The sequence below is a fragment of the Melozone crissalis genome, unplaced genomic scaffold, assembly GCF_028551555.1.
Source record: "Melozone crissalis strain CALT ecotype California unplaced genomic scaffold, PUWL_Pcris_2 ptg000045l_1, whole genome shotgun sequence".
In the NCBI taxonomy this organism is placed as follows: domain Eukaryota; kingdom Metazoa; phylum Chordata; class Aves; order Passeriformes; family Passerellidae; genus Melozone; species Melozone crissalis.
The window spans coordinates 3,734,628-3,757,624 of NW_026535823.1; the positions used below are offsets into that span (position 1 = coordinate 3,734,628).

The 22,997-nt window shown below is 50.3% G+C and overlaps 2 protein-coding genes across 5 annotated transcripts in view; one reads left to right on the forward strand and one right to left on the reverse strand.

The window, feature by feature from the left end:
- Nucleotides 1-241: 241 nt before the first annotated feature.
- On the forward strand, nucleotides 242-2,643 carry MYOC (myocilin). Its single transcript, XM_054286146.1, has 3 exons — nucleotides 242-905; nucleotides 1,643-1,762; nucleotides 1,848-2,643. The coding sequence occupies exons 1-3, from the start codon at nucleotides 413-415 to the stop codon at nucleotides 2,630-2,632; spliced, it is 1,398 nt and encodes a 465-aa protein (XP_054142121.1). The 5' UTR covers nucleotides 242-412; the 3' UTR covers nucleotides 2,633-2,643.
- A 4,800-nt stretch (nucleotides 2,644-7,443) lies between these two features.
- PRRC2C (proline rich coiled-coil 2C) overlaps nucleotides 7,444-22,997 on the reverse strand; it is a 66,028-nt gene continuing 50,474 nt past the window's right edge. For 2 of the 4 annotated variants that reach the window (XM_054286136.1, XM_054286138.1), the window contains exons 25-35: nucleotides 20,081-20,288; nucleotides 19,087-19,290; nucleotides 18,286-18,407; nucleotides 17,611-17,747; nucleotides 15,562-15,796; nucleotides 15,071-15,178; nucleotides 13,438-13,656; nucleotides 12,598-12,672; nucleotides 11,344-11,447; nucleotides 9,972-10,098; nucleotides 7,444-7,991 (exon numbers count right to left, since the gene is read on the reverse strand). In XM_054286136.1, the coding sequence (XP_054142111.1) occupies nucleotides 7,725-7,991; nucleotides 9,972-10,098; nucleotides 11,344-11,447; nucleotides 12,598-12,672; nucleotides 13,438-13,656; nucleotides 15,071-15,178; nucleotides 15,562-15,796; nucleotides 17,611-17,747; nucleotides 18,286-18,407; nucleotides 19,087-19,290; nucleotides 20,081-20,288 (1,806 nt within the window). In that variant the 3' untranslated portion in view covers nucleotides 7,444-7,724. The remainder of the gene's footprint in view (nucleotides 7,992-9,971; nucleotides 10,099-11,343; nucleotides 11,448-12,597; nucleotides 12,673-13,437; nucleotides 13,657-15,070; nucleotides 15,179-15,561; nucleotides 15,797-17,610; nucleotides 17,748-18,285; nucleotides 18,408-19,086; nucleotides 19,291-20,080; nucleotides 20,289-22,997) is intronic. The other 2 variants (XM_054286140.1, XM_054286139.1) reach the window with 2 other exon arrangements.

The following is a 22,997-nucleotide window of genomic DNA, read 5'->3' on the forward strand; positions in this document are numbered from 1 at the left end:
GCGGGCCGGGGCGGAGACACCACCGAGAAACCGGGAGGGACCAGCCCGAGGCGGGGTCGTTCTGGGGCGGGGCGGGACCAGCCTGAGCCGAGGCGGGGCCAGCCTGAGCCGAGGCGGGGCCAGCCTGAGCCGAGGCCGGTCTGAGGCGGGGTCGGTCTGAGGCGGGGTCGGGGCCGGCGGGTTCTGTTCAGGCGCCGGCCCCGAGCGGCCCCCGTGGGTTCGGCCCCGGGCCCGCCCGCCCCGGCGTCACCCCTGGCACACGGCCTGGGCCCCGGGCAGGCGGCGGGGCAGTGCCGGTGCCCCCGCAGGCATCTGGAAGGTTCCGGCTCGCCCGCCCCCCGCCGCCCCGACCCTGTTGCTCTATAAATGCGGGCGCTGGTGGCCGACGCGCTCAGAGGGGGGCGCCGGGGCCATGCTGGGGGTCTGGCTGCTGCTTTGGGGTTCCGTGGCCCTGGGCGGCCGGGCGGACACCGCCTTCCTCCGCCGCGCCCATGACAGCTCCGGGCGCTGCACCTACTCCTTCACGGTGGCCAGCCCCGTGGAGGCCGCCTGCCCCGACGCTGCCGGCGGCGTGCCCGAGCTGCGCGCCGAGCTGGCCGCCCTCGCCGCCCGCCTGAGTCGGCTGGAGAGCCGGGAGCGAGGAGCGGGGGGCTCGGGGCCGCGGGGAACCGAGCCGGGGGGCGCACGGGACTCCCAGCAAGCCTCCGGGCTGGAGGCTGCGTACGGCGAGCTGCTACGGGCCAAGTCCCGGCTGGAGGAGGAGAAGGGGCGGCTGGAGCGGGAGAAAGAGGAGCTGGGCAGGCGGCTGGAGAGCAGCGCCCAGGAGATCACCCGGCTGCGGGCCGCCCGCTGCCCCCCCGGCAGAGAGGGGCCCGGCCGGGACACGCTGCGTGCCCCCGCCAAGGGTAAGTGCCGGGGCCGGGGGCCCTGCGCATCCCTGCCGCCGGCTCCTCCCGTCTGGCCGGGTCCCCGTGCGGCCCCCGTGCTGTGCCCCCACTGCTGCCCCCCGCTCCTGGGGACCCTGGTGGGCTCAGCCGTGCTGGGAGATCGCAGCCCATTGCCCCATGCCTCCCTCCCCACCCCGCCTGCCCCACAGCACAGGGGGGATGCAGGGTACCGTGCTCATCTGGGCTCTTAGGAGTATCCCCCAAAGAGAATGGTCACAGATGTGCCCCGCTGCAGTTGAGGGGGCACTGGGCTCCTGCCAAAGGCATCGGCATTTCGGGGGGCAGCAGCCCGGCACGGAGTCCCCCGGGGGGGGTTGTGGGGGGCTGGCTGAGCCCCCGAGGGCAGCAGGAGAAGGCAGGCGGTGTGAGGGGCTGGCTGAGCCCCCGAGGGCAGCAGGAGAAGGCAGGCGGTGTGAGGGGCTGGCTGAGCCCCCGAGGGCAGCAGGAGGAGGCAGGCGGTGTGAGGGGCTGGCTGAGCCCCCGAGGGCAGCAGGAGGAGGCAGGCGGTGTGAGGGGCTGGCTGAGCCCCCGAGGGCAGCAGGAGGAGGCAGGCGGTGTGAGGGGCTGGCTGAGCCCCCGAGGGCAGCAGGAGGAGGCAGGCGGTGTGAGGGGCTGGCTGAGCCCCCGAGGGCGGCAGGGCCAGGCGGTGCCGGGGCTGGCTGAGCCCGCTCACGCTGTGCCTGGCCCCGCTGCAGCGCCGCGCTGGGAGCCGCAGCCCCTGAGCTACCAGGAGCTGCAGTCGGAGAGGAGCGAGGTTCCCGTGTCCCGGCTGCTGGAGGAGACGGCGCTCGCCCGCCCGGGCGAGGAGGACTCAGGTACGGGCACCGGACCGGCCCCGCGCCCCGCCGCTCACCAGGGGCTGGCGGTGACCGCTCCGCGTCCCGTCGTGTCCCCGAGCAGGCTGCGGCCAGCTGCTGTGGGTGGGGGAGCCCGTGGTGTTCGGCCGGGCGGACTCCATCGCGGGCAAGTACGGCGTGTGGATGAAGGACCCCGAGCCCGTGCCGCCCTTCACCCGCGACAACACGTGGCGTGTGGACACCGTGGGCACCGAGGTGCGCCAGCTCTTCCAGTACGAGGAGGCCGAGCAGCTGGCCCGGGGCTACCCCGCCAAGGTGCACATCCTGCCGCGACCCCTGGAGAGCACGGGGGCCGTCATCTACCGCGGCGGGCTCTTCTTCCAGCCCCGCCAGTCCCGCTCCGTGGCCCGCTACGACCTGCGGGGCGAGAGCATCACGGCCGAGAGGGAGATCCCCGGCGCCGGCTACCACGGGCAGTACCCCTACTCCTGGGGGGGCTACACCGACATCGACCTGGCGGTGGATGAGACGGGGCTCTGGGTCATCTACAGCACCGACAAGGCCCGGGGAGCCATCGTCCTCTCCAAGCTGGACCCCGAGACGCTGGAGATCCGTCGGACCTGGGAGACCAACATCCGCAAGCGGGGGGTGGCCAACTCCTTCCTCATCTGCGGCACCCTCTACACCGTCAGCAGCTACTCTGCGCCCAACGCCACCATCAACTTCGCCTACGACACCGCCACGGGCACCAGCCGGGCCCTCAGCATCCCCTTCGAGAACCGCTTCCGCTACCTCAGCATGCTGGACTACAACCCTGCCGAGCGGCAGCTCTTCGCCTGGGACAGCTTCAACATGGTCACCTACCCCGTCCGCCTGTCCCGGCCGTGAGCCCGGGCTGGCGGTGCGCCGGCTCAGCCCCCGGGGGCTCGGTGCGTGCCTTGGCACCCCGCTTCCCTCCCTCTTTCCCCCGGGAGCGCCGCCTCCCACAGCCTCGGGGTGCTGGGGGCCGCACGCTGCCCGGCCACATCGCATTGTGCAGCAGAGAGAGAGAGGAGGCACTCACTGCTCCAGAGCCCGGGGAGTGCCCCTCAGCGGCCTCGGTGGGTTTCGGATGGGTGCCCGCAGTGCCCAGCCCTGAGCTGCTGCAGCACCTCCCTGAGCACCCAGCCTGGCCGTGAATGTGGAGCACGGAGGGCTCAGGCACGGGGAGGGCTGTGCAGGAGGATCCTGCCTTAAAATAAACGTGTTTCCCTAGTTGTGAGCAGCGATCCCCTCTGTGGGGTCAGGGTTTGTTGTTTCCAGGCTCCAGCCCTGCAGAGATCCCACAGCCTCCACTGGCATCCCACACTCCCGGTGCCCAAGGGCATCCTGGAGCTCAGCCACCTCCAAAACTCATCGAGTGGGCTCAAAAGCAGCAGAAAACACAGACACACATTGCACAAGCCTTGTTTTATTGAGGGAAAAAGGCAGCCAGGAGAGCAGGGGAGAGGAGTGCTGGCAGAGCACCCTGCAGCCGGGTGGCCTCTCAGTACCCAGCCCTTCCAGCCTTGTGCTTCAGCTTTGCAGCCATCCCAGGCCAGCAGCTCTCCCCAACCAGCCCAAACCACGCTGCTTTATCTGTTTATTGTAGAAAGCTTCTAGGAGGAGGCTTCTTTCCCATTCTGGTGCCTGGGGCAGCAGCAAACACATTCCCCAGGGGCTGCATGGGGTCCTGGCCCAATAAACACTGCCCAGCACCTCTGCTGCCTCACACCTCGTTTTTCCAAGGCTGTTTTCCAAGGAGTGTGGTGGGTTGGTGCCACTCTTGGTACACCTACAGGCTGGAGGTGCTGGGGAGGGGGAGCTGTAAAGCCTTGAGCAGGAAAATGCCACAGTTTGGGAGGCAGCTCCTGACAGCAACACACCAGTCATTGGAGCAGTGGAAAAGGACAGAGAACACAGTGGCACACTTGTGATGATCAGAGAGATGCTTCACCCCTCTGCTGTCCTGACACTAACACTCTTTTCTTAAGTGTAGCAGCACTGTATGTTTGCACATCACAATGAAGCATTTGGTTTATCCATCATCCCCAGGCTTTATTTTGGAAAAATACGAGCTGGTTGTAAAAAGTGAGCTGATACATGTGAGGAATGTTTGGGAAGCTGCAGGGAGGAGCCCAGCACAGAGGGAGGAGGCTGAAAGACCCATTCCTGCTCCTGGGCAGGAATCTGACCTGAGCAAGGGCCAGGAACACATCAGCCCCGTCACTGTCACACGCAGAGCTGGGAGCCCTGGGGCCAGGGCAGGGGAGAGCCGAGCAGGCAGGGCCAGCAGTGCCCAGCAAAGCTGGCACCAAGGGTGGGGAAAGGCATTTCTGTCCCAAAGCAGGGGGGGATGAAGGGCAGGGCTGGAGCAGAGCCCCGGCAGCGGCAGCAGCGCCTCGCTGAGCCCAGACACCGAGGGCAGACAGCTCCGCCCCAAGCCGGGGCCCTTTCAGGCCGGGCAGTGCATCTCTTAATTGCCTGAGAAAATAAAGGAGGACAAGCCAATGTACACAGGATTTCCAGAAAGCTGGGCTGCAGCTGAACAGCGCTGAATACACTGCTTTACTTAACAGGCTTTGGGAAAACAAGCCCTGCCTGCCCACATCCCAGCAAGAAGCAAGCCTGAGCCCAGGGGGTTGCTGGATCTGGCCCCAATCACATTTAAACCCCCTCTGGCTCTCACCCTGCAGAAAAGTGATGACCTTTTCACAGCCTCAACAGTATTAGGGGGAAAAAAAATTGAATTCCCCAAACAAAATTGTTTCCTAATTTCTGTGAGGTTCAGCACAATTATTTCTGATGACCAGAGTCCTAGAAAAGAGATTACAAACCAAATCCCACTCAAATAAAAAAAAAGCAAGAGCTACTCCAGTGTAAATAGCCAGGAGCAAAGTTATCTGATTGAATGTCATAAAATATTCAATCAAGTGGGGTCAATGACTGAAAGCTCCACCTGGCCTCAAGGCAGCTGGCGTGGTTTGGGGTTTTGGAGAGGAGAGGCACACATCAAACCTGGGTTATTTAGAGGCACAAAATGCCCAAACATTTACTTTAATTAAACTTCTGCAGAAATACTCCCCTTGTTCTGCTCTGAGCACAAAATAGTCCAAAGCCTGGTACATTCCCACAGCCGACTGTGGGAAATTCCTCTGATTTCCCAATGGAATTATTCTTTATTACTACAGAATTGAACATGAATCCTTTTAGCAGCACTTCTTTAAAAATAGAACACTCTGGGGAATGAGTTCCCAGTTTTGGGGTGTCCAACAGGCTGAAGGCAACCTCAAAGCAGGGAAGCATCACCACAACTCAGTTCCTTTTACAGCACACTTGTAGATGGAAGCCGTGTCCACATTCACTCAGTGTCTCATGTCCACCCTCCTTCCCAAGCATTTCCTGAGCTGTGCTCACACAGATCCTTGTGGAAAAGGTTTTACCCCGAGTGTGACCTGCCCACAGCTTCCTTCTGCCCATGGCTGCATTTGTGGATTCCAGCACCTTTGATTTACTCCACATTGCTGCAGTTTTACCCTGAACAAAACCAACCGGGGCAGGAAAGGTGCAGAGCCAGCCAGCACCTTCGCCCCAGGCAGGAATTACTTCCCAGAGAGCGACACCACAAGTTCCTGCTGTTTGTGGGAAGCAAGTTCCCTCTGGTGGCCAGGGCTCCCTCAACTCCTGCCGGTCCCCTGCTGCTGCTGCTGCCTTGGGAGGCTCCCTGGAGCAGGGGCTGGGCAGAGGTACAGGAATACAGTAGGGATTTATTAAAGGAATGAAGCAGGGATTTATTAAAGGCCTCCACAGGATACACCCTGGGCAGTACCAGAGCCCAGCTGTGGCTACACCCAGGATGGACCCTGGGTCACGAGTTCTCACACTTTTATAACTTTTGGTCCATTTCCATCTTGGGATTCCTTGTCCAATTCCAGCTCCAGGTTCTGCAGTCTCATCCTCCCAGTTTGCTCTCCTCCATTCCCTGTTGTTGGCACTTTCTGGGCCTGAAGCTGCAGTGGTGCCCTTGGTCCTGGGGCTGGAAAAGGATTGTTCTGTGTGACTGAGCTGTGAGGAGAACCTGCCAGCACTTTATATGGAGTTCAGAGTTATACACAAATACAGAACAGAATCTGGAAAATATGAAGGCTCAAACTTAGGGCATCACTGGCTGATGGGACAAGTGGCACCATCCCAGCTCCATCAGCTGGAGATGGAATTCCCAGCAAACACCCCCAGGCTCCTGCTGGGGCAAGTGGTGGCCACGTCCTGCGAGTCCCTGGCTGGAGAAGGGCTGGCAAGTGCCAGGATAACAAAGGAGCTTCTGGGAGCATTTTCCTTCAGGAGCCTTTCCCTGGGAGCACTGCTTGCCTCCTGCAGAATCATGAGAGCAGCCAGGGGCTTTATTTAGAGAATACTTTATTAGTTTCTGTAATCAAACCCATGTAAATAAGACCGTACATATTTCATACAGTGCGTTACCCCTGTACAAATGGAAAAAAAATTAAGTTTAACATTTCTAGACCAATATGGCTGTTAATTTCTGTACAATGCCAACTCACACTACAAGTGGGATACTTTTTTCCAAAGTTGACATCACAGCTAGTTTCCAAAAATTCAAATTATATATATATTTATATAAAAAGATAACCAATAGCGATTCACTAGGCATCAATAGCAGCAACAGCCTTTCCAGCTTCTGCAGTCATTTGAACAAAATTATACACATTAGACTTTCAACTCTTCCTTCCAAAAAACGTAAAAAAAAAAAAGAAAAAAAAATCCCAGAAAAAACCAGCAAATTCTGCTACTGATGTGGTACCTGGTGCTTTTTATTAGCTTTTTCAATCATTGTCTGGAAAAAAACCTCTAGAATAACATTATTAAAAACAGCTCCAGTATAGCACAGTCACTACTACATATCATAAGCAGGTACAGGATATCTTACATTCACAGAAGTATCATACAGTACTGTCCTACAGCTAGAATACTAGAGGATACAATTAAAAAGGCATTTATTTGACTTGATTCTACTTTCCAGCACACTGTGGGCAAGGAGGTGGTGCGATGCAGCTCTGATATAAAGAATGCACCTTTGAGATAAAACTCTCGTTCATCTGATAAGGTTTCTTTTATTCTCGTGGCACAGTTTAAGTGCTCGTTGCTGTGTTACAGACAGAAACTGGAAACCGTTTAGGGACCACTCGCATCATACTAAGACAGCTGGACAGGGGTGAACGGAACAAATCTGACTATTGATGCAACGAACCTTCAACTCCAGGGGTGGGAGCCACTGAGGGGGCAGCGGGTGGAGAGGACACAGGTGGCCAAGTAGCTTTTTCATATGGTGATCTAAATGCAGTAAATTGTCATCCAAGCAGCAGCAGCCAGCAAAGCACTGCCTTCAGAGGGAAATCCAACACTGCCAGTGTTACTCTGTGTTAGGTTAAGCCTGGCGCGGCAAGTGCGTGGATCCCTCTGTTTATACAAGATAGAAGCTTCTTAAGTCACTAAAAACTTAACACACGTTACTTGGCCCAGCACCATCTTCAGATCTGCACGTTCTCATACTCAGGGGTTTATAAAAAGATAAATAGCAGCTGAAGATCAGAGCCTGAAGAGAATAAGGAGTCATCGTGTCAGCTAGAAATGCCTCCCCGTGGCCGCCGCCGCTCCGGGCCGTGGCTTTGGGCAGCGGGCGGGCGCGAGCCAAAGGGGGCACGCACGTGTGGCACGTGCACGCCCAGAGCAGCCTTCATGCTGTTAGAGCAGGCGTGACCCCGAGAGCCAGGGCTCGGCCGGCACCACGGCAGCTGGCACCGCCTCTGCTGCTGGCACCCAGGCCCCGCGGGGCTGCGCAGAGCCCGGCAGGGAGGGCAGGCTGCTCTTCATCCTTCGGGCCACACACTGACGCTGCTGACACCTCGGCCACCCTCCCCTCTCCCCCTCCACGGCAACACAGCCTCTAAGATTTTGTTTCCTCGGTTTTGATTGCCTGAGGTTTGATTGGTCCGGTTCTGACGGGTTTGGGTGTGGCAGCAGGCGCGGGCGTGGCCTTTTCCTCGCCTTTGTCCTGGCAGACTCCGGCAGAGTCAGCAATTGCCTCGCTGGGTTTGCTCCCGTTCTCCTCCACTTTGGGGGCTTTGCCTCCTATGGGTTTGTTCTGCTGCTGCTGCTGCTGCTCAGAAAAGAATCTCTGGGTGGACTGAAGGACCTCTGCTCTTTGCTTTGCCTTAAGAGAGGGAGAAAGTAAGTTTACTGCAGAGAGGACACTGGAATTGGAGTGACCTCACAAGCATTTCCCATATGGAAGGGGAAGGACTGACCACAGTGGCCAGTTTATCCTAGACAGGCAGTGTCCATCCTGCTGCTGCCCTGATGTCACCAGGGCTGGGTGCCTGGCTCCTCAGCAGCAGTTTACCACCATGCCTAGGCTTCCCTAACCCTTCCCCAAGAAAGAGGATCAGGGACAACAGCGTGAAGTATTACCCACCCTACTCTCATGCCACTGCTACTGCAGAGCTGTACAAGCAGGAGCACTGCTGACAGCAGCTCAGCCAGCAGCAGGAGCTGTGCCTGCACAGCCCCACCTGGGCCCACTCCAGCTGTCCCTGCTGCCCTGCAGAGCACAGGGCTCTCCCTCCCTCCCTCCCAGCAGCACGGCCTGAGCTCCCCCTTCCCTCCCCTGGCTCTGGGCACAGACTGAGCCTGCACTGGGATGGAATGAACCAGGTCAGAGCTGTGCTCTGGGTGAGCTGAAGCCTCATCTGCCCCCTGCTCTGAGCAATCCCAGGAAGCACAAACTGCCTGCCTTCCTTCCTCTGAATCCTACCAGCACAAACTGCCTGCCTTCCTTCCTTCCCTCCTCTGAATCCTACCAGCACAAACTGCCTGCCTTCCTTCCTTCCCTCCTCTGAATCCTACCAGCACAAACTGCCTGCCTGCCTTCCTCTGAATCCTACCAGCAACCCTGACCTGCACCTGTGCATTTCCCCCTGTGACACCTTCCAGTTACAGTTTTGGTACCGATCAGGCACTTCAGAGCAAGCACTTGTCTGTCCTGCCCAGACTGCAGACTCCATCAAGAGTTCAAGCATTCAGAAGTTGGACAATAAAGCCCAGGGCAGTCAAACACCTTTGTATTTTAAATTAGAAAGGAGCACCTTAACACAAGGAACCCCAACTAGAATACAGGCACTAAACCTCCCTGTACCTCTCTCAATATTTTCTGCTTTTTTATGAAAAACAGGGCTGAGACACACACACAGAACAACAGGGAGACAAAACATCAGAAGTCTGGAACAAGAGGCCTTGGCTCTCCTGCTTTGTAGCTGCTCCAAGTAAGTCAAGCAGCAACAGAACAGAAAACAAACCTGTGAACTCTCATTTGCAGCACTGCAGCAACAGCCTGATTTCACTGGAGCCAGAGGGACACCTGAAACCTTCTGCCCAAATTTCAGCCATCCCCTGAGGTTAAGGCAGGATGACTTGATCACCAGTAACCAAGCAGGACAGAGTAACTCTCCAGAGGCACTTTTTACAGCCATGACTTGCAGACACATGCCTGCGTGGGAGCTGTCAGGCTGAACTGCTGTTCACATCCTGACCTTCACATCTCATTCAGCTTTCAGCACAGCCTGGCCCTGAGTGCCTCTGGGCCCAGGCACTGATCCACAGGGACCTGTGGCCACACGTGGTGCCCGAGGGGGGCTCATGAGGCCTGTGCTCATCTGAGATGGGATCTGACCATGCAGAACCCCCAGCCTTCAGCCCTGCCTGGGATGGGCTGGGTGACCTCAGGGATCCTTTCCAACCTGAGCTGCTCCCTCCATACTTCAGAGCTGCAAATCTGCTTTGTCTTTACACGTGTAAAATATGCACTGGGACCCTTCTGAGACACTGAGCTGCTCCCCTTCCCCTGTTTCTGCAGGATGAGGTGCATTACAGCTCCTGGGGAAGCCACAACACCATCTGTTCTACATCATTCACAACTTGCACAGGACTCTAAATTAAACACCACAAAATCAGCACTACTTGTAAGCACGATCACAGAGGTCATTTTTTGCTTTGATCTTGGTCTCTTACACCATTTCATTTTAAGGATTCCATTTTCTATCTCCCCATGACAGAGGCTGAGGAGACAGGGTCGAGTCAGAGCCACCAGGTGACACAGAGGAACAAATCTGTTTGCAGGAAGCCACCAGTCACCTACCTGTGGTGCAAACTGTGCAGGAAAGGGCTGCGTCATTCTCACAGCTGCAGCTGCTGACTGGAACTGCTTCTGGTACACAATGCTGTTCATTTTATTGGACTGATTGTTAGGGCTTGTAGAACTGGCCCTAAAAGAAAGAACTCCAGTTAAAATCAACTGCTTTCATTCAGAGGATGTTTCTGCCCCTAGTTACAACTTAACTAGAAATTCAGCACTGGAGGGGGGAAGAATCAATGTCTGAATTAAAAAAAAAAAGTGTGAAACTTTTTCTATATAGAAGCTCAAAAAAACCTCAGAACTTCAGAATTCAAAGAGAAAGCATAATCAGAAATATTTAGGCTATGAAGAGGGCCCAGGACACGTTTGTATGAAAGAGCTCTTTCCCCCAAGCACTCATGACACAAACACTGATGTCAGATTTGTGATGTTAGATGTAGTTTCCATCCCTGCTATCTTATATTCCTTTGCAGTCACTCTTTGCTCTTCCTGGCAAGTTCAGGGCTTGTCCCAGCAGGCAGTGAACATGCAGCTGCTTCTACTCTGACCTGCTGTCCTGTGTTTGAAAATGCACTTTGAACAGATTTCAAGAATTCACACAAAATGCTCTCCTTGTTTCATCTGGCTGAGAACGTGACCCTCCACTAAAACTTCCAAGGTGTTCAATCACCAGGAATTACAAGAAGCTTGACTGATTATCTGGGGGAAGGGCAGCAAACAGCCTCCAAAGAGAAAAGAGTGAAAAAGAAGAAAAAGAAGAAAGAGTGAAGAGCCTTCTTCAGGAAACAGAGCTTGCCTTGCAGAGAGTTCTCGTGCAGAGGGTGTGGGTGATGCACTCCTGGCAAAATGAGCAGAGGGACACCAGCTAAGCTCCACACACCAGTATTTTGGAAGCTTAAAGGAGTCTGTTTTGTTTATTAATGTCAATATTTCAATATAAGTATTTTGTAAGCTTAAAGGAGTCTGTTTTGTTTATTAATTTCACTTGTGAGGAGCTTACAGACCCGGCAACAACACTTACTCCTCTAACAGAACTGTTGCCACAACTGCTAAGCCTTAAAGGGTTTTTTATTTTGAACCCCACAATTCAGATAAACTCTTACAGTTTTATCCCAAACCACATCTTCCTTGCCACTTCTTGTTTCTTCATTTACCCAAAAAAGTATTTTCCACCTTTTATTTCAGAACCATTTCCTTCTGTATAATACAGCAGATGTGCTGACCTACTGGAATACTGCTCCTGAGCTCAGATCAAGCAGTGTCTCATTTATCAGTGGCCCCTCAGCTCATACCCTCCAGAAAAGGCTGCTCATGCATGACTAGGTACATTTTCTAGCTGTGGTTTTAAGGAATTTGGAGCTGAAGGGAGATTTACCGGAAGGGACTGGAGGTTGGGGTCGTGCTCCTGCCAGTAACTGGTGGTGTTCCAGGTTTAACATCAATGCCACCTCCAAAGGCCTTCAGGTCCATTTCTGATATCTGAAAAACACAGCAACTGACATGTTAATTCTAATTTAAAAAATTCCATTTGCTAAGCAGCTGTTAGCTTACCTCAATGAAAAGAGGTCACTTAAGTGGAGATGAAAGCCTGACTGCAGAACAGCCTCTTATAATTAGGACAGGCCCAGCACCACAAGCACCTCTGTGTACAAATTTCCTGCCCTATCTGGCACTTGCAGCAATGGTACTGGCTTTCTAACTTGCTCCTCCTGCATAATGACAGGGGGTTTGAGAGTCATTTCATTTATTTGGCCATAAAAAAAAAAGGAAACAAATATGTTTTGGGGTTGAGATCTCCTTCTCCAAGACTCCCATCTCAGGTACCACATGAAAATATTTAGAAATAATCCTGAAAAACGCTGAGAAGAAGAATATCACCAAATAGTCCAGGTCTATAAAAATAAACAAAGCCAAAGCACAGTAAAAAAGGAGCTGTCACTCATGCAAAACAATCTCCAGACTAACTGGAGCAGTGACTCTTGAATGCTATTTTGCAGATACGCTCAACAGAATAAATTAGTCTTTGGGACAGTGTATTTCCACACATGGCCATGAAGCACAACAGCAACAATAAATCACTTAGAAATGAGAGGCTGTTTCAAGTTGACTTTCTTTAGCAGCAACATGATGGGAATCTCAGAGCAGGGCAGGAAAGTCATCCAAGGCCAGCATCCCACTGCAGCTCTTCCCTCATTTTTTGCTGAAATGAGCAATCATTTTCCAGTGACAACTGCAGCAACAAACATGCTGCTGCCTGCAAATTGGGCTCCTAACAACTGCCAGGCTCAAAAGATTTGGCCAGATCCCATGAAACTGGAAAACTGCACAGTGCAAAAACCACCATACACACTCTGGGGGTGAGGAGATGCAAGCTTCATCTAGGTGGTCTGAAATTCTGGTTGCCATTACTGTCCAAGACGTGGAATTAACACCCGAGTTTTTTCATATTGCAGCTGTAAATGACTGGGACTGTGGGGTTATTTTGTATTCACAAGCACCCTAAAATGGAGGCCAGAAGGTGCAGGGATCTCAGGTGCAGAGGTGCCTCAGTCCCCCAGGTGGGAGGACCCTGCTGGTGCTGCCAGCCAGCTGAGCTGTGTCCATGTCCAGGGTGTCACCCAGTGCTCACCTGGAAGCGAACTGCAACTGCCGAGTGCTGCACACTATCCGAGAATCCCCGGTGCCTGTAAAGCTGGGATTCCATCTAAGACAAGAGACCTTGTGATTGGAAGCCAGCTCCACACATCCCCTCATCAGCAATTACCTCAGCAGCTTCACATAAAGGAGAGGAGAGAATGCCCCCCATGACACACCAGATTCGTGCACTGTTTTAGTGGTATTTCCTTCCTAGAGCTGTCCCTCAGTTTTCCTGAGCTGCAAGACCAGACTTTTCTTTTTCAATTACAGAAAGATCCCGTCTTGCATACAATGCTACATTCTGAATGTGCACCATGCTGTGCTGTTCAGAAGGCAGATCCCCAGCAACAATTAGAGAGTTCAATTCTTAAGGTCATGGCTGATAGAGAGTCCACTGAAGCCCCTAAAACTCTGAAATTCCCCATTTTGCACTGGAAACCCCTGAGCCCAAAGAGCCTGCTCTGGTTTGAGTCCAGAAGCAAAGCCAGAATCTGCCACCAGCCCTGGCAGAGTCCTGCTGCTCCCACAACATCTCAGTACTGTTTTCCACATGGCTTCTGCATGAAATCCCCTACTAGTCCATGATGTCACCACCAAACCAGGTATTCCTGCAGTGCAAATGGAGCAGCACCAAGTTAGCTACAAAACCTCAGCTAAATGCACAGAGCCAGTCACTCAGGCATTAACCCTGACTGGCTTTTTCACCTTTTAAAGCTGAGGCAGACTTTTAAGATGCAAGCAGTCAGCATGAGTTGCTGTGCTGGTTACACAAACCAAAAAGCAGCTGTGCTTCACAGGAATTTGTGTCCTGCAGCTGTGGCAGTGCTGTTACCTTCCCAGTTGCAGCAATCATGCTGTGCTGAGTTCCTGCTGGGATCAATCCTCTGAAGGGCTGGGTCACCTGGGCAGGTCTGCTCAGGTTCTGAGCCTGAGCCTGTGGTGGGGTGTGCTGGAGTGGAGGCTGCAGGGACTGGGGCAGGGCTATCAGGGGCTGGGCTGTGGATCCAAAGTTGGGCAGGGAAATCTGTGATCCTGGCAAAGGTACTGTCACCTGCAGAGAGAGAGCACAAAATCACCAGTAACAGACACACAAAGGCCATTATGTCACTGTCATTGCCAGCTCTAGTTCAGCTTTATCCCTTAATGAGTTCATTTATTTAACCAGAGAGCTGCAAGCAAATAAGTGCATTTATTGCTCAGTTTGCCTTTATAACCAGCTCTAATGGCATTTGGGTTTTGCTTTTCAAAGGTGCAAGAGATCTCCTGCCTCCAACATCATTCAACATGATTTCACTGTGTGATAGGGAAATTTAATTCAACTCAGAAAAACAAAGGCAGTTCTGGCACAGGTAGGGACAGGGCTGGCTTATTATTTGTTTACTTCAAATAATTCTAGTCAGAGGACACTGGGATAAAAATTAGATTTTACTTTCCAGGAGTTCCAACAACCAGCAGTTTGAGCTTAAAAACAATGACAAAAACACACAGCCTGTCCCTTGCTTGCATTTACCACTGTGCTGTGGGCTGAAACCAGCAGAGAGTGGTAGTGATAAACATGGAAATACAACAGCAGTGACCTGACTGGCAGGAGTTACTGCATGCCTTGGTCTCACAATCCACTATCTGCAAAATCATATTCTAAGGGTGACAAGGAGAATGATGAGAGATTCCCAAATGTGAAAGGCTTACAAGGATTCTGCTCTGCAGGGTGACAGATTAAAATCAGAGAGACAGCCAGAACTGAACACACTGAAAGTACCAACTCTTCTAAAAGGTCCTTAAAACTGTGCTAGAGTTCCAACATCCAATCTTTTACAACTCTTCTAGATTTCTGTCTTGGCACCTTTTCCAGTGTAGGAGATAGGCTGCTATAATAAATCAATCCATCCCAAGTTTGATTTTGGAAGCCATTTCAATTAAAAAAACAACCAGAAGATGGAAACCACTAGACAGTATCCTTAAATATGACAGAATGCTTGCACAGAACAGTTTAGCAGTTCTTTCACAGAAGAGTGAAAAAGCCCTCAAATCAGTGGAGTTATTTTACTGACCTGCATGATCACCTATCTGCTGACTCCTCAGTTATTTTCTGTGAGCACTCCTGGGTTCCAGCTCAGTTAGAACTGGTATTAACAATTAGGCTGCATTTAGCAGCTGGACTTTGCCTCTCTCCACCTCTCCTGGTATCTGCTTCCACACAGGCATCATGTGCCTCAGTCAATTAGCAACAGCACTGTGGCAATGAAGTATCTGCCCATCACTGAAAAATGAACTATTCAAGGGAAGGATGCCAGGGACAAATGACCAACATGACCTGAGCCTTCACTGTTAACACTCCAGTTTTATTTTGGAAGAATCAGAGGCTGTCTCAGCCCTCCCCTCTGTTCCAACCCCACAGACACCACCAAGCACGACATGCTTTTAGGAAGAATACAATGCAGGAAATTTACCATGCCATAGTTTACCTGCTGCAGAGCACTGGGAGACTGTGCAGTGTTGTAGAAATTGCTCTGGCCAGGCTGCTGGACCTGCCCAGAGTAGAGGTTTGAAGCCTGAGTGAGGGTAGCTCTGGCCTAGGAAGAGAAGAGAAGAGACATCTCCCCATCAGGAGCATTCAGGAGAGCAGCTCTGGTGCAGCAAGCAGGGCCACAGAAAGCCCAGCAAGGGAAGCTGATAAATGTGAAGGTTTCACTTTGTGATAAAGCTCTCATCTGCAGCTGGTGGAACAGCCCTTTATCACAATTAAGGAATTTAAACCTGAAGCTCTAATTAGTGACAGAAGCACAAGGAACCCTGTAATTTGGGGAACAAACCTCAATTCAGAGATTAAGCTAATATACATTTATTAAATTAAAAGAACACTTTCCTCCAAGTGTCTGAAGTTTGCTGCCACCCAAACTGAGCAAGATGTCCTGCAGCAGCCCAGAGCAGAAGGGCTGCAGGGAGCATTTCCTACCTGCAGGATGTGTGTGTCAATGAGCTGAGAGCCCCCCAGGCCTGAAGCCTGCCCGAGCTGGTGCTCATAGAGGATGGGAATAGGCTGAGTGTTGGAGGTCTGCTGGAATGCCAGGCTGGACTGGGCCTTGGCCAGCTCCTGGTGCTGCACTGCTGGGAAGTTGTGTAAGGCTGTGCCAGACAGAACCACTGGGGATGGCTGAGACAAACCACTCTGCATGAAAGCTTGCTGGGATCTGCAAGAGAGTCAAGTGGCATTCATAAAAATTCTGACACAGGTCAACAATGAACCACCAAAATGAACAGCACAGTTTATAATCTTTAAACAATTAGGATGCTTAGCTCTACTGAACACATTTTCACCTGAGAAAGGTGGATTTTTTCAATTTACTCAGCATACAACAAAGTAACAGCTGCTATTGAAGGCCACAGGAGAAAACAATGAGGCTTCTTACTAAAACCTTAAACCACAATTAGCTATTTTGATGTTCATGCTGCAATAATTTTTGGATAATTAACTGTAACACAGAAAAAACTGCCAGTTTTCAGTTCCTGTGCTCCAAGGTGGGATGGGAAAGCCCCTGTGAGCAGCCCCACTGAGTCACTAAGGGAAATGTTTTGCTCTCTTCACTCCACAGAGCTCCACAGGCCAACTTCTACTACAGCTTAAACCACAGCATGCTGACCATGGTAGCTTCCAAATGAATGTTTTGATTTCAAAAGACTTCACAGCCTTTAATTTCAACCAGCTATTCAATCCCTCTGTGAGCAGCATGGGGAAGCTGCAGTTTGTTTAAAGAAGACTGAAACCAGCACAGCAAAGCACCACACACAGGTTTAGTCCATCAGAAATATTTATCTGAACATCCCCACCAGGAACTTGGGTGAGTGGCCACCTTCAGCCTGAAGAATCAAGAGTTTTTAAATAACTGCTCCTCTGAAAGCTTTTGAGCTCAGAGGAGAGTGTTTATGTGTAAAAACACCTTTTACTTTCCCTGTGCTGGTGTGAGCTTTGCTCTGCACCCTCCCCTCACTGCACAACACTGGAAAAACTCTTCCACACTGGATGCAAAGAATTGCCTTCAATGGAGCCAATTTTTTTCCCCAAGCTGTTTTTTAGCTCACTTTTAACTTTTGGTTGTAATGTTTTAAACCAGCAACCTGTGCATCTCCAAGTTTCTCCTCCTCTGCAATTTTCTATGTGGGAGAAGCACTCCCACTGTTAGAACTCCATTAATACCACGTTTGTGTGTGATCAGATTTATTTAATCTGGACCACATGCCAGCCTGATTGTGTTTTTGCAATTAGCCAACTGTTTGCAACAGCTTTTGTCAGCTGTAGCAGGACAAGCAATGTTTGGTCCCACAAAGTCAGCCAAGCACCAAAGTCAGGATACAAATGTGGTTAATTAAACCTTCTGTGGCCTCAGCCTTCTACACTGCAACAAGCAGATTGAACTACAGCCCATGCAAAACCCTCTCATTAAACTTCCAAAGCAGCTTTCTCAAAGTGGAACTAACAACATTTGTCAGAATTACCCTGGTGTGGAGCAGCTTTCCTAGGAAGGGCAAGGGAGCTTTGAGAGGCTCACAGTGAAGTCTGTCTGTCTGTCAGGGCCAGTGCAGTGATACTGGTACCTTCTGCAGCAAATAAAACATTCTGAAACATACCCTGCAATGAGGTTTTTACTACCTAGGAGCTCAAACTGGAACTTCACAGTGTTTCAAGACCCCAGTGTTGGTTTGATTAAAAAAAATTGCTGAACTAAAGGGACAGACATTTTCTGTTCTCTTACTATGACAGACTGATATTCTCAGCTCTTTAGCCTGGTTTCTAAAGATACAAATATCATGCATCAGTTTTTAACCCAGATTTCACAACTACATCTGTACAAGGCAGACAATCTGCATACAGAGTTCTCAGACAAAAAAAAATTTGGGGAAGACAGCAAGATGAGGCAGCTATGGAGCACATATGACAAGTCTGCAGGGAACCAAACTGAATAATTCTGACACTAAAACCCCAAAGAAATGTGCACATGCTACCTACCTGTAAGGTTGTAAGGAGGAATTGAACAACTCCTGGGCTTGTGAAACAGCTGGTGCTGCTCCTAAACTCAGCTGAGCTTGATGCTGTCCCTGCAGGGGTGCATAGATGGGGATGGGGATCTGCTGAACTGAAGCAGGCTGCATAAAAAAACATTAAAATTAGGTTAGAAAGAAGAGGAAATATTAAATTAGAAAAACTACAGCTGAATGTGTGTGAGGATTTGTGTAGCATTATGAAAAGTAAAATAAGAATGTCAAATCCCCAAGGCTGCATTGCTGCCCTCATGAAAATGACTTTCTAGTTGAATTTTATACTTTTCCTCACAACCAACCAGCAGAAACTGAGTGAAATATTCAGATCTGCATATAAAACAACTGCTTGAGATTGCATAGGATTTTGCATGACAGAAGTTAAGTCTGCACTCACATTGCCACAGAAACACCTCCCAGGAAGAGAAACTTCGCCATAGAAGTTGAGAGAATAAACTTCCACTCACAAATATATGGGAAACAATCAAGCAGTGCCTGCTGCACCAGAACACACAGCAAGGGGAGGGACGTTCTCATTTTTTGCAGTCTTTATTCTCACTCTCCACTGCCTCATCAAATCATTAGTGGAACTTTGAAGGCAACAGGCAGATGGAGGGGAACAAGGTGAATGAGGAAGCCCAGATACCTGAGAAAGGCCTGGCTGGAAGCCTTGCTGCTGGGCCAGGGAAGGAGGTGCCAGCCGGGCGTGCTGGGTGTTGAACAGGTGACTGGTGTCCATGTAGAACGCTGGGATTTGAGCTGCAGTGCCTCAGGAAGAGCAACACAATTAGTACCTGATTTTAGCACCTAATTCCCAACACCATCCCCTCTAGAAAGGTTTTCATCAAGAATTAGAGATGTCATCCCCCTGTAACAGCTCCAGAGGGCCTGGGAGAAGGAGCAGCACTGCAGAGCTCTGGCTGCCTCAAAGGCTTTGCTATCTTTTCCAATTCACCCCCAGAATCTCTCAGTCTTGCACAGGTATCATTAATCCCACACAATTTTGGAGGGATGAACAACAGATTCTGGGCAAAAAAGGCATTTGGGTGAAGGAAGGGTAAGAACATGAAACACTGCCATGTAATTTAACTAGATTGTTAACTAGATGTAGGATTTTCCTTAAAGAAAATTGTCACAACTCTCAACTACTGTAGCATTTTAAGAAAACTAAATCACTCCTGGTCTGAAACAGCAATTTACAATTCTGCAACAGAAAATTGGTACATTAAGAGACTTATTTTATTCAACAATCTATACAGCACTACCTTTGTACTTCCTGATAAAGCAGTGCAGATTTACAGTAAGACAATTAGTGATTCTGAGTACAGAACAATCTTGATCATTCTGCCTTTACTGCAGAGCAAAATTAAGCTCTCCAGCTTCAAAATTAAAAAAAAAAAAAAAAAAAAAAGCAGATGTGTGGCTTCTCAGGCACAAACAGCATTACCTGCTGCAGACTGGGACACATAGACCTGGGGACTCTGCTGCTGCTGGGCAATGAGGGATGGCATGCAGCTCAGCTGGGAGAAGTGGCTGGCAGAAGCCAGGCTGCTTGTCTGCAGCTGCTGGGGCTTCACTTTGCAGATGTTAGGAGGGTCTGAGGTGCTTGCAGTCTTTGTACTCAGTGAGGAGGTTGTGTATGTTCCAGCTCCTAGGAGGAGAGAAGCCAGGGATGCAACAATCGAAGACATTTCAGAGCCTCCTCATTCAGAGGTCAAAGTTTTGGGGCAGCTCTGTGAGCACAGAACTGGTAAAGAACACTGAAACCTGATGCAGCTGTTTCCAGTAACACAAGAAACACATGGAGCCAGCTCTGTGGATTCACTGTGCAAGTGCTGCAACCCTGCTACACCTCCCTTCTCAGGCACAGCAGCACACAGAGGTACTGAGAGGCAGCTGGGTCAGTTATTCAACAAAACACTGCAACCCACAGTGCTTGTGCCTCTCACGGAGATACATTCTAATATTCCAAGGGATGAAGAGCTAATCAGATTTCGCAGCTTTTGCTTGCTGCCAAGAACCAAGGTGGTAAACCAAGCAGGGGTTGTGAAGGGCAGCTGGACATTTGCTCTGCCTTTTGCAAATAGGTTTTGATATGAGTTCTTGAAGCTTTAACTTAAAAAGCAAGAGTACAAATAGGAGTAAAACATCAGAATTATCCTCTGCCCCAAAATCTATGTGCTTGCCTCCATTTGGCTGAACAAAATTAAACCAGAGACAAGAGAAGTTTACCTCCTCCTTAGGCAGAGAGAAGTTTAATGTTATTTTCAGGTGACTCAGGTGGAACAGTGAAGTCAGTTAACAGGTTATTTGGGAAGTTGCTGCTCAGATCTGACATTCCATTCCTAGCGCAAACCTTTTGTTAGCTTTGCATTAAACAATTCCAAAAGGAATTAAATCCAAACATAAGCAAGGAACAACACTGCTTTGACATGAGTTACCTGAGAGGGATGTTGTGGGGGTAACTGAGGCCACAGGAATAGGAGGCATTGATGCACTTGAGAAAGAGCTGTAGGTGCCACTGCTTGGCCCAGTGTTGCTGCTGCTGCTGCTGCTGCCACCAGCAATGGGAGATGCTGCTGAGGTCACTGGTGAACTCTTCTCCCCCATGTTTGGGGAATTCTCCCATGCTTTGCGTGCAGACTCCATCTATTTAAAAGAAAAAAAAATGTCCTCATCTATTAGGAAGTTTCAAGCAGTCCCTGTTTCTCTTTTAACAGTTCTTTTTAGTGAAAAGGCAACTGGGGCTTCATGCCAGCCTCGTTTGGAAGTCGCTGTCATCGTGCAACTCTGTTCATGCAAAAAGCAAACAGCCTCAAGTTGGAGCTGCTCATCTGCTCCAACTGCACATGTGCACAGTTCATCATCTTACAGCCAATGCTCAGGAGAGAATTCACTCACACTAATTTGGCTTGGTTTTGTTTGACATGAAGAGCAAAGACACAGTGAGCAAAAGAAAGGGAAAACTCTCTCTGAATATTTCCATCAAGTCCTTTAATTCCAAGTTACTTGGGCCATTCAAATGAAGCAGCCCTTTGCTTTCTTGGTCCATCATCCACTCTGAGTGTCCACCAAGGATACCCACTGCACACTTCAGTGAACATGAAGCAGTCAAGTTTGGATTTCCAAAGCAACTCCTGCTCAAGAAGCAGCCACAAGCTCACACAGCTTGTGTGTGCTGCTTTATGTTAAAGCTAAACAATGCTTCATGCTCCTCTTTTTCTGTAATTATGAGCTTATATCTTGCACAGCAAGGGAGATGAAACTTTCAATATTATAGACACAGATATCTTCCCCCAGAAGTGGAAACAACCATTGTTTTACTGCAGCCAATAAAATCTAATTCTTGCTAGCCAGACAATGCAAAATCGAAACTGAAACACTTCTGAGGGTCCAATGAACAAGAAATATTAATGTTTAAACTACACTCACTAATTGGTCCATGGATTTCTGCACAACCTTCAGGTGTCTCCAGTGGAAACACAAGTTTAGCTAGCAGAGCTGAAATTGCTTTCTGTCAGTTTTTCAAGGCCAGGTGCTGCCTTTAGTGGTGGATATTAAGGGGCAAATATATCCTCACCACACAGCTGCCCTCACTGCCTGCTCCAGAGCCCCCCATGCTCAGTCTCAAAGCCACCCTGCCCTGCTTTACATGAGTCAGCCAGAGTCTGGACAGACCAAACATGGCTCAGGTTATTTGTCTAGATGCTTCAGAAATGCTAAAAAAGCAGAACAGTATCAAAAGAAGTGGGTCACAGGTGATCAACACACCCCCATGTGGAAAATGAGGTTCTGGATTCCTGAAGAGAATAAAGGGGGAGGAGGGAAACTTAGTTACACATTGAATCCTCTGGGGGCAAGTCATCTATTTTCATTTTTGAGATCTTCCCCAGCAATCACTCACTGCTTCCCCTCCACAACATTCTCCTCCAAACTGGTTCTGATTCTTACACACAAGGCAAGGTTAATCCATCATTGATGTGCTGGAAATGATTCTGTTTAGGCACTGAGACAAAGTGAGTAAGAACCTGTGACTGTCAGGCTAGAGAAGGTGTAGAAGGTTCTATGTTCACTGGTTTTCATGATGTCCTGGAGAAACTATTGATAGCAAAAGCTACACACTGCATTTTGTAACACCTAGAGCACATCACAGAGTCCTCAAGTTTTCTTTTGGAAAGCCTCTTAGCAATATCTAACTTTTATAAACTAGACAAAAAGATGCAAAGATGCAAGAGAGATTGACACTCTAGGAATGCCTATTCAGCACCATCTCCAGACCAGATATGGAGGAATAAGAGGCTCTAAATTGAGACTGGGGACAGTGCTGTAGTTTCACTGCTCAGTTAGGGAGAAAGGAGGGCAACAAGGAGGAGATCATGGCTGCCTGAGGCTTCTCTTCATCACTGATCCATTGGGGCCCTCACTGCAGAGCAGCCCTGCCCATGTTACCCAAAACCTCCACTGGAGACAAACCCCAGTGTGCCTTTCCCTAAACACACCAAAGCCTCAATGGCTGGAAAAACAAAGTTCAAACCTGTCAGTTTCTTGACCAGATGCCTACAGAGGAATTTTAGATGAAACCCTGGATATGAAGAAGGCCAAGCAGCTCAGTTTGAGATTGCTTTGGACTTTCTTCTGCTCAGCTCCTTACCTACAACAGCCCTATGAGCAAAGAGGATGACTGAGTAAAGGTGTCCTTAGCAAAGTTACTCCAAGGAAACAAGATCTCAACAAGGAGCACCCCATACCGCCACTGAAGAATGCTGCAATTGTGGCCAAGTGCCCTACAAGTCTCTTCACACAAAGCTTTCTGTGACAGGGGATGGAGGGAAGAGCAGGAGCAAGGACTTTATGCAGGCAGAACCTGGACATTTTGTTCTTTTAAGAAAATGAAGGAAATGCTTTCCTCTCTCCTGCTGCAGAAGTATCCTTGGAAAGATGCAAGGGCTGCACTGGAAGAGGATGACAAAGAGCAGAGCTGTGCCTGCAGGGACAGTGACAGTCCCAGAGTGTGCTTCAGAACAAGCCTGCTGCCTTCTGTGTTTGTGAAAAGGAGGTAGAGCTCCAGTGGCTGGAATGAAGAAATCAGGGACAAAGCTGCTTCCAAACATCTTTCCATCCAGATTTCAGTCAGAGGGTACTTCAAGAAATCCTCAGAACAAATCCTCAAAATCCTCTTTTGTTACCAAACATCCAAAAATCTGTCACCCACTGAGAAATCACTGACACCACAAGAGCAGGAAAAGAAATGCAGGATGAATGACACAGACACCACAGTTTGCTCTGTAACTGGGCACTGTCCCATACTCTGAGGTAACTTTGAGGTAACTTTCAGCCCTACCTGTGTGACACAGGATT